Source organism: Somniosus microcephalus, unplaced genomic scaffold (assembly GCF_052327205.1).
Source record: "Somniosus microcephalus isolate GS21.2 unplaced genomic scaffold, FLI_Smic_1.0 scaffold2, whole genome shotgun sequence".
Classification (NCBI taxonomy): domain Eukaryota; kingdom Metazoa; phylum Chordata; class Chondrichthyes; order Squaliformes; family Somniosidae; genus Somniosus; species Somniosus microcephalus.
In genome coordinates this window covers 1,921,699-1,933,189 of record NW_028225189.1, presented here as the reverse complement: position 1 = coordinate 1,933,189, position 11,491 = coordinate 1,921,699, and the positions used below count along the sequence as shown (strand labels likewise).

Here is an 11,491-nt window from a genome sequence, read left to right as displayed (position 1 = left end):
GGACCTGGGATCGGCCCGCCGCCATTTTGTAAATTTCTCTCCACGGATGTTACCTGACCTGCTGAGTTTTTCCAGCATTCTCTGTTGTTATTTTGGCCTGGTTAGAATCTGTGATCCTGGGAAAGTTTATTTTTTATGTTCCTTTTACAGCTCAAACTAATTTTATTTTACAGAAGATACTTGTTTTAAACATAGAAGATAGGAGCAGGAGTCGGCCATTCGAGCCTGCTCCGCCATTCAATGCGATCATGGCTGATCGTAAAAAAAGCAGTTTGTTTTTAAATTGATGAAACAGAAACAAGGAACCCTGTGGAGCAAATGTGAGTAAAAATATTTTTTCTCCCTGAATTAATTTTTTTAATGTTAATTTTCTGCGTTTTTAATTATTAATTTCAAGCACTTTATTAAGAGAAATATGGACGTGGTGGGGGTTCTCTTAAAGGGACAGGCGCTCTCTTTTTCTATGAGATTTTCATTAAAGGGACCGCGTCCCCGTGGATGACCGATTTTAAAGGGACAGCATCTCCCTTTTTATAGTAATGTATATTTAAGAGACTGACATTTAAATGAGAGCAAATCCCCTGCTCCCGTGAGTGCTTGGCGAGAAATCAGGTGCTGTTTGCACTCACCCCCTCCCAATTCTCTGCCAAGGGAATCGTCGCTAAGCAAAAGGAAAAATATCTGTCATATTGGGCAGAAACAACAAAAACCCAAAACAAACTCAATTGCTACTTGGCCCTAAACAGACAATACAACATGGCTGATTACCTGACCATGGTAAAGGATAGCAAACTGAGAAAAACCTTGACAATGTACAGACTTAGTGAACATAGCCTGGCGATCGAAAAAGGTAGACACAGGCAGACCCGGCTACCAAGAGAGGACAGGATATGCTCTCACTGCAGTCAGGGAGTGGTGGAGACAGAGATGCACTTCCTCACAGCTTGTAGAAAATATCAGGGCATAAGGGAGAATTTCTACCCAAAATTCACAAAAATATGCCCGGAATTCAGAAATTTGAATGACGACCAAAAACTCCCCTACCTACTAGGGGAAGAGAGAAATTGTGTAACCTTAGCGGCACACTATGTTACAGCTTGCCATAAACAGAGGGACAACCACTAAATATAAGAAAAGAGTATATACAAATTATATATGAATGTATATTTATACACTCAGGGATATATCTGTTTATACACTATGGATAGATCTGTATTTTTGTGTACAACCATGAATGTTTTTCGATGCTTTGGCAACATAAGAAGTACCTTGTCATGCCAATAAAGCGATTTGAATTGAATTGAATTGACAGAAAGCAGAGAGTAGTGGTGAACGGTTGCTTTTCAGACTGGAGGGAGGTAAACAGTGATGTTCCCCAGGGGTCGGTATTAGGATCAATGTTCCCTCTCTTTTTTTGAGGTGCGTGGCCCCTTTAACGGGCTGCACGGCCCATTCAAATTTCCGCGCATGCGCGTTTATTCCATTTATAGGGCGGTGAGCCGGCTGCGCGGGACCTCCAGACCGCTGCGTGGCCACGCAACTTAACGTGAACATTGATTCGGACCACTGCTTTTTTTGATATATATCAATGACCTGGACTTGGGGATCCAGGGCAAAATTTCAAAATTTACAGACGACACGAAACTCAGAAATGTAGCAAACAATGAGGATAGTAACAGACTTCAGGAGGATGTAGCCAGACTGGTGAAATGGGCAGAAACGTGGCAGATTAAATTTAATGTAGAGAAGTGTGATGTGATTCATTTTGGTAGGAAGAATGAGGAGAGGCAATATAAACTAAATGGTCCAGTTTTAAAGAGGGTGCAGGAACAGAGAGGCCTCGGGGTGTATGTACACAAATCTTAGAAGGTGGCAGGACAAGTTGAGAAGGCTATTAAAAAAGCATACAGGATCCTTGACTTTAATAATAGAGGAATAGAGTACAAAAGCAAGCAGGTTATGCTAAGCCTTTATAAAACACTGGCTAGGCTTCCGCTGGGCACCACACTTTAGGAAGGATGTCAAGGCCTTAGAGAGGGTGCAGAAGAAATTTACGAGAATGGGACCAGGGATGAGGGACTTGAGTTACGTGGAGAGATGGGAGAAGCTGGGGTTGTTCTCCTTAAGCAAAGAAGATTAAGAGGAGATTTGATAGAGTTGTTCAAAATCAGGATGGATTTTGAGAGAGTAAATAAGGAGAAACCGTTTCCAATGGCTGAAGGGACAGAAACCAGATTTAAGGCGATTGGCAAAAGAACCAGAGGTGACATGAGGAAACAGATTTTTACACCAAGTTGTTGTGATCTGGAATGCGCTGCCTGAAAGGGCGGTGGAAGCAGATTCGATATTATAATTCAAAAGAGATTGAGATAAATACTTGAAGGGAAAACATTTACAGGGCTTTGGGGAAAGAGCAGGGGGAGTGGGATTAATTGGATCGCTCTTTCAAAGAGCCGGCACAGGCACGATGGGCCGAATGGCCTCCTTCTGTGCTGTATCATTCTATGATGCTATTCTACACAGACACACACACATACAGTCAGACAGACACACAGACACAGATACTCACTAAAATACAGTCAGACACACACACACACATTTTTTCTGCATGAACATTTATTATTAATTTCAAAGACTTTACGAAAAAGGTGGGAGTGGTGGGCGGAGGGCTCTTAAAGGGACAGGGACTCTCCTTTTCAATGTGATTTTAATTAAAGGGACCGAGTCCCTCCTTGCCTGTGGAGGACCAATTTTAAAAGGACAGCGTCTCGAAATCAGGTGCTGTCTGCGTGTGAACCACCTCCTCCCAATTTCCTGCCAAGCGATCCCTGCGGGCACCACTCCACTCTAGGAGTGGCTCCTAGAATCATACAGCACAGAAGGAGGCCATTCAGCCCATCGTGCCTGTGCCGGCTCTCTGTATACAATCCAGTCAGTCCCACTCCCCCGCTCTATCCCCATAGCCCTGCAAGTTTATTTCCCTCAGCTGCCCATCCAGTCTCCCCTTGAAAACATTGAGTGTCTCCGCTTCCACCACTTCCATCGGCAGCGAGTTCCAGGTCATCACCACTCGCTGCGTAAAGTAGTTCTTCCTCACATCCCCCCTGTATCTCTTGCCCAAAACCTTAAATCTGTGTCCCCTAGTCCTTGTACCGTCAACTAGTGGGCACAGCCTTTCCCCGCCTAGCCTAGCCAAACCCGACATAATCTTATCAAATCACCCCGCAACCTCCTTTGCTTTAATGAAAACAAATCCAGCTTCTCCAACCTGTCCTTGTAGCTAAGATCCCCCATCCCCAGAACCATTCTGGTAAATCTCCTCTGCACCCTCTCAAGGGCCTTCACATCCTTCCTAAAGTGTGGTGACCAGAACTGGACGCAATACTCCAGTTGTGGCCTAACCAGCGCTTTATAAAGGTTCAGCATAACTTCTCTACTTTTGTACTCAATACCTCTATTTATGAAGCCCAAGATCCCATATGCTTTGTTAACCACTCTCTCAATATGTCCAGCCACCTTCAGGGACCTACGCACAGGAACTCCCTGGAGCACTGTGTACAGTTCTGGGCACCGCACCTCAGAAAGGATATACTGACCTTGGAAGGAGTGCAGCACAGATTCACCAGAATGTTACCCGGGCTCCAAGGGTTAGATTATGAGGAGAGATTACATAAACTAGGCTTGTGTTCCCTGGAATCTAGAAGGTTAAGGAGTGATTGAGGATTTTAGGATTTTGAAAGGAATTGGTAGAGTAGATAGAGAGAAACTTTTTCCGCCGGTGGGGGAGTCGAGGACAAGGGGACATCACCTTAAAATCAGAGCCAGGCCATTCAGGAGAGAAGTTGGGAAACACTTCTTCACACAAAGGGTGGTAGAAGTGTGGAACCCTCTCCCACAGGAAGCAGTCGATGCCAGCTCAATTAATCATTTTAAATCCCAGAGTGATAGATTTTTGCTAGACAAGGGAGCAAAGGGATATGGAGCCAAGGCAGGTGGGTGGAGTTAAGACACAGATCGGCCATGATCTCATTGAATGGCGGAACAGGCTGGAGGGGCTGAATGGCCTCCTCCTGTTCCCATGCTCCTATTTACTCTGTCAAAACCCTTCATGTTTTGAACACCTCTATTAAATCTCTGCTGCACCTTCTCTGCTCCAAGGAGAACAATCCCAGCTTCTCCAGTCTCTCCACGTAACTGAAATCCTCTGTGTATTTGTCGTGGGGCAGCAGGCTATAGCAAACAGCTTTCTTAAGAACGTAAGAAATAGGAGCAGGAGCAGGCCATTCGGCCCTTCGAGCCTGCTCCGCCATTCAATAAGATCATGGCTGATCTTCTACCTCATCTCCACCTTCCCGCCCGATCCCCATATCCCTTGATTCCCCATGAGTCCAAAAATCTATCGATCTCAGCCTTGATTATACTCAATGACTGAACCTCCACAGCCCTCTGGGGCAGAGAATTACAAAGATTCACCACCCTCTGAGTGAAGAAATTTCTCCTCATCTCAGTCCTAAATGTCCGACCCCTTATTCTGAGACTGTGACCCCTGGTTCTAGACTCCCCAGCCAGGGGAAACAGTCTCCCAGCATCTACCCTGTCAAGCCCTGTAAGAATTGTAGATGTTTCAATGAGATCACCTCTCATTCTTCAAAATTCATGGGAATATAGGCCCAGTCTCCTCAATCTCTCCTCATAGGACAATCCCCCCATCCCAGGAATCAGTCTGGTGAACCTTCGTTGCACTCCCTCTAAGGCAAGTATATCCTTCCTTAGGTAAGGAGACCAAGACTGTACACAATACTCCAGGTGTGGTCTCACCAAGGCCCTGTATAATTGCGGTCAGACTTTACTCTTATACTCCAATCCTTTTGTAATAAAGACTAACGTACCATTTGCTTTCCTAATTGCTTGCTGCACCTGCGTGTTAAGTTGAGAAATGATAAAGGCAAGAAGTCACTTGTGGGAGTGGTGTACAGGCCCCCTGACAGTAACCACACGGTAGGATGGAGTATAAAGGAAGAAATAATGGGAGCTTGTCAGAAAGGTATGGCTATAATCATGGGGGATTTTAATCTACATATAGACTGGAAAAATCAGATGGGCAAAGGTAGCCTAGATGAGGAGTTCATAGAATCTTTTTGGGATAGTTTCTTAGAACAGCACATTCTGGAGCCAACCAGAGAGCAGGCTATACTAGACCTGGTATTGTGCAATGAGATAGGATTAATTAATGACCTCATAGTGAAGGCGCCCCTAGGTAGCAGCGATCATAATATGATTGAATTTTACATTCAGTTTGAGGGAGAGACGAGTGGGTCCAAGACTAGTATTTTAAACTTAAATAAGGGCAATTATGAGGGCATGAAAGCAGAGCGAGCTAAAGTGAACTGGCAAATTAGGTTAAGGGAGAGGTCAATAGAGTTGCAGTGGCAGACATTTAAGGGGATATTTCAGAATACACAGAATATATACATTCCAACGAGAAAGAAAAATTCCAAGGGGAGGACTCACCATCCGTGGTTAACTAAAAAAGTTAAAGATAGTATCAGACTTAAAGAAAAAGCATATAATTGTGCAAAGATGGCTGGCAGGTCAGAAGATTGGACAGAATATAAAAAACAGCAAAGAATGACTAAAAGATTAATAAGGAGAGAAAAATGAGAGTACCAGAGAAAGCTAGCTAGAAATATAAACACTGATAGTAAAAGTTTCTATAGATATTTAAAAAATAAAAGAGTTAACAAAGTGAGCGTTGGTCCTATAGAAAGTGAGTCTGGGGAATTAATAATGGAAAATAAGGAGATGGCAGTTGAATTGAACAGGTATTTTGCATCGGTCTTCACTATAGAGGATTCAAGTAACATCCCAGAAATAGCTGTAAATCAGGAAATGGAAGGGAGGGAGGAACTCCAGAAAATTACAATCACCAGGGAAGTGGCCCTAGAAATACTAGATGCATTGCTGGTCATCTTCCAAAATTCGATAGACTCTGGAACAGTTCCCATGGATTGGAGGGTAGCTAATTTTACCCCACTATTCAAAAAAGGTGGTAGAGAGAAAACGGGGAATTACAGACCAGTAAGCCTGACATCGGTAGTGGAGAAAATGCCAGAATCCATTATAAAAGATGTAACAGCAGAGCAGTTGGAAAACAGTGACAGGATTGGACAAAGTCGACATGGATTTACAAAAGGTAAATTGTGCTTGACTAATCTACTGGAATTTTTTGAGGATGTAGCTGGTAAAATAGATATGGGAGAACCAGTGGATGTGGTGTATTTGGACTTTCAGAAGGCTTTCGATAAGGTCCCACATAAGAGATTAGCGTGTAAAGTTAAGGCACATGGGATTGGGGGCAAGGTATTGAATTGGATAGAGAACTGGTTGGCAGACAGAAAGCAAAGAGTTGGAATAAACGGGTCTTTTTCCGAGTGGCAGGCAGTGACTAGTGGGGTACCGCAGGGATCGGTCCTAGGACCCCAGCTGTTCACAATATATATTAATGATCTAGACGAGGGAACTAGATGTAATATCTCCAAGTTTGCAGACGACACAAAGCTGGGTGGGCGTGTGTGCTGTGAGGAGGATGCTGAGAAACTCCAGGATGATTTGGACAGGTTGGGTGATCGGGCAGAAGCATGGCAGATGCAATATAATGTGGATAAATGCGAGGTTATCCACTTTGGTGTCAAAAACAGGAAGGCAGATTATTATCTGAATGGCAATAGATTGGGAGAAGGGGAAGTGCAACGAGACCTGGGTGTCCTTGTGCACCAGTCGTTGAAGGTAAGCATGCAGGTGCAGCAGGCGGTTAAGAAGGCAAATGGTATGTTGGCCTTCGTAGCGAGAGGGTTCGAGTATAGGAACAAGGATGTCTTGCTGCAGTTGTACAGGGCCTTGGTGAGGCCACATCTTGAGTATTGTGTGCAGTTTTGGTCGCCTTATCTGAGGAGGGATGTTCTTGCCATGGAAGGAGTGCAGCGAAGATTCACCAGACTGATATCTGGGGTGGCAGGAATGACGTGTGAGGAGAGATTGGGTCGATTGGGCTTATACTCGCTGGAGTTTAGAAGAATGAGAGGGGAGCTCATTGAAACTTATAAAATTCTAACAGGACTAGACAGACTAGATGCAGGAAGGATGTTCCCGATGGTCGGGGTGTCCAGGACCAGGGGTCACAGTCTAAGGATAAGGGGTAAGCCATTTAGGACAGAGATGAGGAGGAATTTCTTCACCCAGAGAGTGGTGAACCTGTGGAATTCTCTGCCACAGAAGGCAGTGGAGGCCAATTCATTAAATATATTCAAGAAGGAGTTCGATATATTTCTTAAGGCTAAAGGGATCAAGGGATATGGGGAGAAGGCAGGGACAGGATACTGAGTTTGGATGATCAGCCATGATCTCGTTGAATGGCGGAGCAGGCTCAAGGGGCCGAATGACCTACTCCTACTCTATGTTTCTATGTTTCCCTCACTGATTGCGGCTCTTCACCAACACCGACTTTACAAAGAAAGCCCCGTGCGGCAGCCTGGAGCTCGGGCCCAGCGCACAGGCGCGGGGGAGGATGATTGACAGGGGCCCAGGGTGTGTGCTGAGCATGCGCGGTGCGGGCCGGGCGCCTGTGGAGCAGCTGAGGGCGGGGCCATGGGGCGCATGCGCGGGGTCAGCCACAACTCAGTGCGGCGGCCGGAGTGCTTTCTGGAGCGCGGGGCCTTGTCGGGATTGCAGCCGCCGTTACTGTTGATCTTTTCAACCAACTTGTGCAGCAGCTGGGGCCTGAAAATCAGCTTCACTGCCCCTGGGCTGGGAAAGGGGGACATGAGACAACATTCTCCCTCTTACCCCCTTTCTAAACTCCTTTTACAGAGTTTTAGAAGTGGAGCATTTACAGACAGGAAGCTCAAACCAAACATCACCACAAGATCTGACAGAGTTGCTCAATTCATCAGGACCTGAATATCATCGGCCTTTACACATGGAAGGAGAGAGCAGTGATCGCAGTGCAGACAAACTGCACACATGTTCCCTGTGTGGACTCGCCTTCAGCCGATTGCCTGCCTTGGCGAGACACGTGCTCCGTCACACCGGGGAGAAACCGGGTAAAGGTGGGGATGGTGGGAAGGGATTCAGTTCCCCGTCTACGTCAGAAGTTCATCGGCGCAGTCACCCCGGAGATAGTCCGTTCACCTGCTCCGTGTGTGGGAAGGGATTTATTTATTCATCCCACCTGCTGAGACACAAGCTTGTTCACTCTGATGAGAAACCATTTAAATGTTCTGACTGCGGGAAGAGCTTCAAATACTCCGGGCATGTGAAGGAACACCAGCATGTTCACACCGATGAGAAACCATTTAAATGTTCCGACTGCGGGAAGAGCTTCAAATACTCCAGGGATCTGAAGGAACACCAACTTGCTCACACCGATGAGAGACCATTTACATGTTCCGACTGTGGGAAGAGCTTCAAATGCTCCAGGTATCTGAAGCAACACCAGCTTGTTCACACCGATGAGAGACCATTTACATGTTCTGACTGTGGGAAGAGTTTTAAATGCTCCGGGACTCTGACCAGACACCAGCGAGTTCACACCGGGGAGAGGCCATTTCCCTGCCCCTGCTCAGTGTGTGGGAAGGGATTCACTTACACATCCCACCTGCTGAGACACCAGCTTGTTCACACTGATGAGAGAGTGTTTAAATGTTCTGACTGTGGGGAGAGCTTTAAAAGCTCCAGGGTCCTGAAGCGACACCAGCTTGTTCACACTGTTGTGTAGCGCAGGGCCCTGTAGACAGCTGGGGTGACATGAACGTGGAATGGATGAATGTTTTATAAATTCTTGTACTGCTGTTTAATCTTTCAATCTGTTGTGCTGATGATTCCCTTGATTTGACTGTTAATGTTATTTTTGTTTTTCTCCTTATCACAGGCAATTGCCTATTAAAAGTCAACCATCACAACCAATAAAACATGTAACATAACCAAAAAAAGTTTAAAGGAAACTTAAATTAAATTAAAATTCTATTTTCGGTGGTGATGATGCACGCCAGTCCCTCCGGTACCCACCGGTCACGGAAGGCCTCGAGCGCACCGGTGGACTGTTCATGTTATTACATTGAATGTACAGCACAGAAACAGGCCATTCGGCCCAACTGGTCCATGCCGGGGTTTATGCTCCACACGAGCCTCCTCCGACATATCCTCCGATGTTTATCTGGCTTCTCCTTAAATACATCTATGTTGTTCACCTCAACTACTCCCTGTGGTAGCGAGTTCCCCATTCTCATCACTCTCTGGGTAAAGAAGTTTCTCCTGAATTCCCTCCTGGATTTATTAATGACTTATATTTATGGCCCCATAAATATGATGAGATTCTGTTAAGCTGCCCAGTATGTTGTTGTACTTTGTCTTTTTCTGATGAATGAAACATTACTGAGCCCCTGTACCCGTGTTATAGGATGAAGTGCCAGACAAGTGAAGGCACAACGTCTGGGTGTGAATCTAATAATAACCTCACGGACCGTATAGGTGTGTTAACCAGACGGGCTTGTGGTTATAGTCTGGTCACAGATGGACTAAATTCCCTGAATTAGCAGGAGTTCAGGAGGCGGTCAACAGACAGGTCCAAACAATCCCATTTCCTGAGCGGTAACCAAGCTTGTGTACAAGAACAGGCCACTTAAGCCATTGTCAATTGGAACAGACTCGAGAAGATCGCGCGCGAATCCACTGTACTTCTATTCTCCAGATTGAGGGAATTATCACCCGATCTGTGTTATGCAGCGCTCTTAATAAAGCCTGGAGAGACAATTTGTGTTCTTGTGAGCTTGATTATCTGGTGTCCGAAACCCTGGGACTCCCGATCATTAGAGTCAACCTCAGTGTGTGGAAAGGGATTCCCTGGTATATCCCACCCGCTGACACACCAGAGTGTCCACAGTGTGACTGCGGTGGGTCGATTCCACTGTTTCCGATGCCTTTAATCACATCCAGGACTGAACCATGTTAATTCAGGCAACTGGGGCTTGTTAATGTTAAAACCCCAATAACTGGGCTGGATTTAAAGATTATTCCCTGTTCTCAGTACTAGTGAGCAGAGAGAAGCTGATGTTATAGAATCATAGAGCACAGTAGGATGCCTTTCGGCCCATCGTTCTGGTGCCAGCTCTTTGAAAGAGCGATGCAATTAGTCCCACTGCCCTGCTCTTTCCCCACAGCCCTGCAAATTCCTGCTTTTAGTATATATCCAATTCCCTTTTGAAAGTTACTATTGAATCTGCTTCCACCTCCCATTCAGGCAGTGCATTCCAGATCACCACAATTCGCTGTATAAAAAAAGTCTCCTCATTTCCTCTCTCGATTCTTTTGCCAATGATCTGAAATCTGTGTCCTCTCGTTACCGACCCTCCTGCCAGTGACAACAGCTTCTCCTTGTTTGCTCGATCAAAACCCCTCATAATTTTGAGCACCTCAATCACAGCTCCACTTAACCGTCTCTGCTCCAAGTTATATTGCCAGTGTTTTGTGAATTGTTGCTGTGATCGAGGTGCTGGATGTCCGTGCCTGGGGAATGGGACATTCTATCCTCGTGAGCACCGAGTGTCAGCATCCAGCAATCTCTGGTCAGGGACTGTCTTTTTAAACTGCCTCACCTGAGCTTTTTGACTCCCTGATTTCATTATTAAACATTTCAGAGTTTTTGCAGAGTGACCAAGACTAAACAGATAAATGTGAGGTGTTACATTTTGGTAGGAAGAATGGGGAGGTCACTTATCACTGGGAGGGTGCGAGTCTAGGTGGGGTAGAGGAACAAAGGGATCTCGGAGTACAAATACACAAATCACTAAAAGTTGCGACACAGGTTAGCAAGGCCATAAAAAAAGCAAACCAAGCACTAGGGTTTATTTCTCGAGGGATAGAATTGAAAAGTAGTGAAGTTATGCTAAACCTGTATCGAACCTTGGTTAGACCACACTTAGAGTACTGCGTACAGTTCTGGTCACCATATTATAAAAAGGATATAGAGGCACTGGAGAGGGTGCAGAGAAGATTTACAAGGATGATACCAGAAATGCGAGGGTATACATATCAGGAAAGGATGAACAGGCTGGGTCTCTTTTCTCTTGAAAACAGAAGGCTGAGGGGTGACCTAATAGAGGTCTTTAAAATTATGAAAAATGTTGATAGAGTGGATACAGGGAGAATGTTTCCACTTGTGGGGAAGAGCATAACTAGAGGCCTCAATATAAGATAGTCACCGAGAAATCCAATAGGGAATTCAGAAGAAACTTCTTTACCCAGAGAGTGGTGAGAATGTGGAACTCGCTGCCACAGGGAGTGGTTGAAGCGAATAGTATCGATGCATTTAAGGGGAGGCTAGACAAACATATGAGGGAGAAGGGAATCGAGGGTTATGCTGATAGATTTAGATGAGGAAAGACGGGAGGAGGCTCGAGTGGAGCATAAACACCGGCATGGACTGGTTGGGCCGAAT

General features: G+C 45.5%; 1 protein-coding gene across 1 annotated transcript; it reads left to right on the top strand.

The window, feature by feature from the left end:
• Positions 1–212: 212 nt before the first annotated feature.
• On the top strand, positions 213–9,660 carry LOC147084082 (uncharacterized). The gene is made up of 2 exons (XM_085979905.1): positions 213–320; positions 7,867–9,660. Exon 2 carries the CDS (start codon positions 7,976–7,978, stop codon positions 8,771–8,773), a length of 798 nt encoding a protein of 265 aa, XP_085836031.1. The 5' UTR covers positions 213–320; positions 7,867–7,975; the 3' UTR covers positions 8,774–9,660.
• Positions 9,661–11,491: the final 1,831 nt, after the last annotated feature.

What these genes read in the sequence shown, in the direction of transcription:
- LOC147084082 (XM_085979905.1), top strand. Translation starts at nt 7,976, where the DNA reads ATGGAAGGAGAGAGCAGTGATCGCAGTGCAGACAAACTGCACACATGT.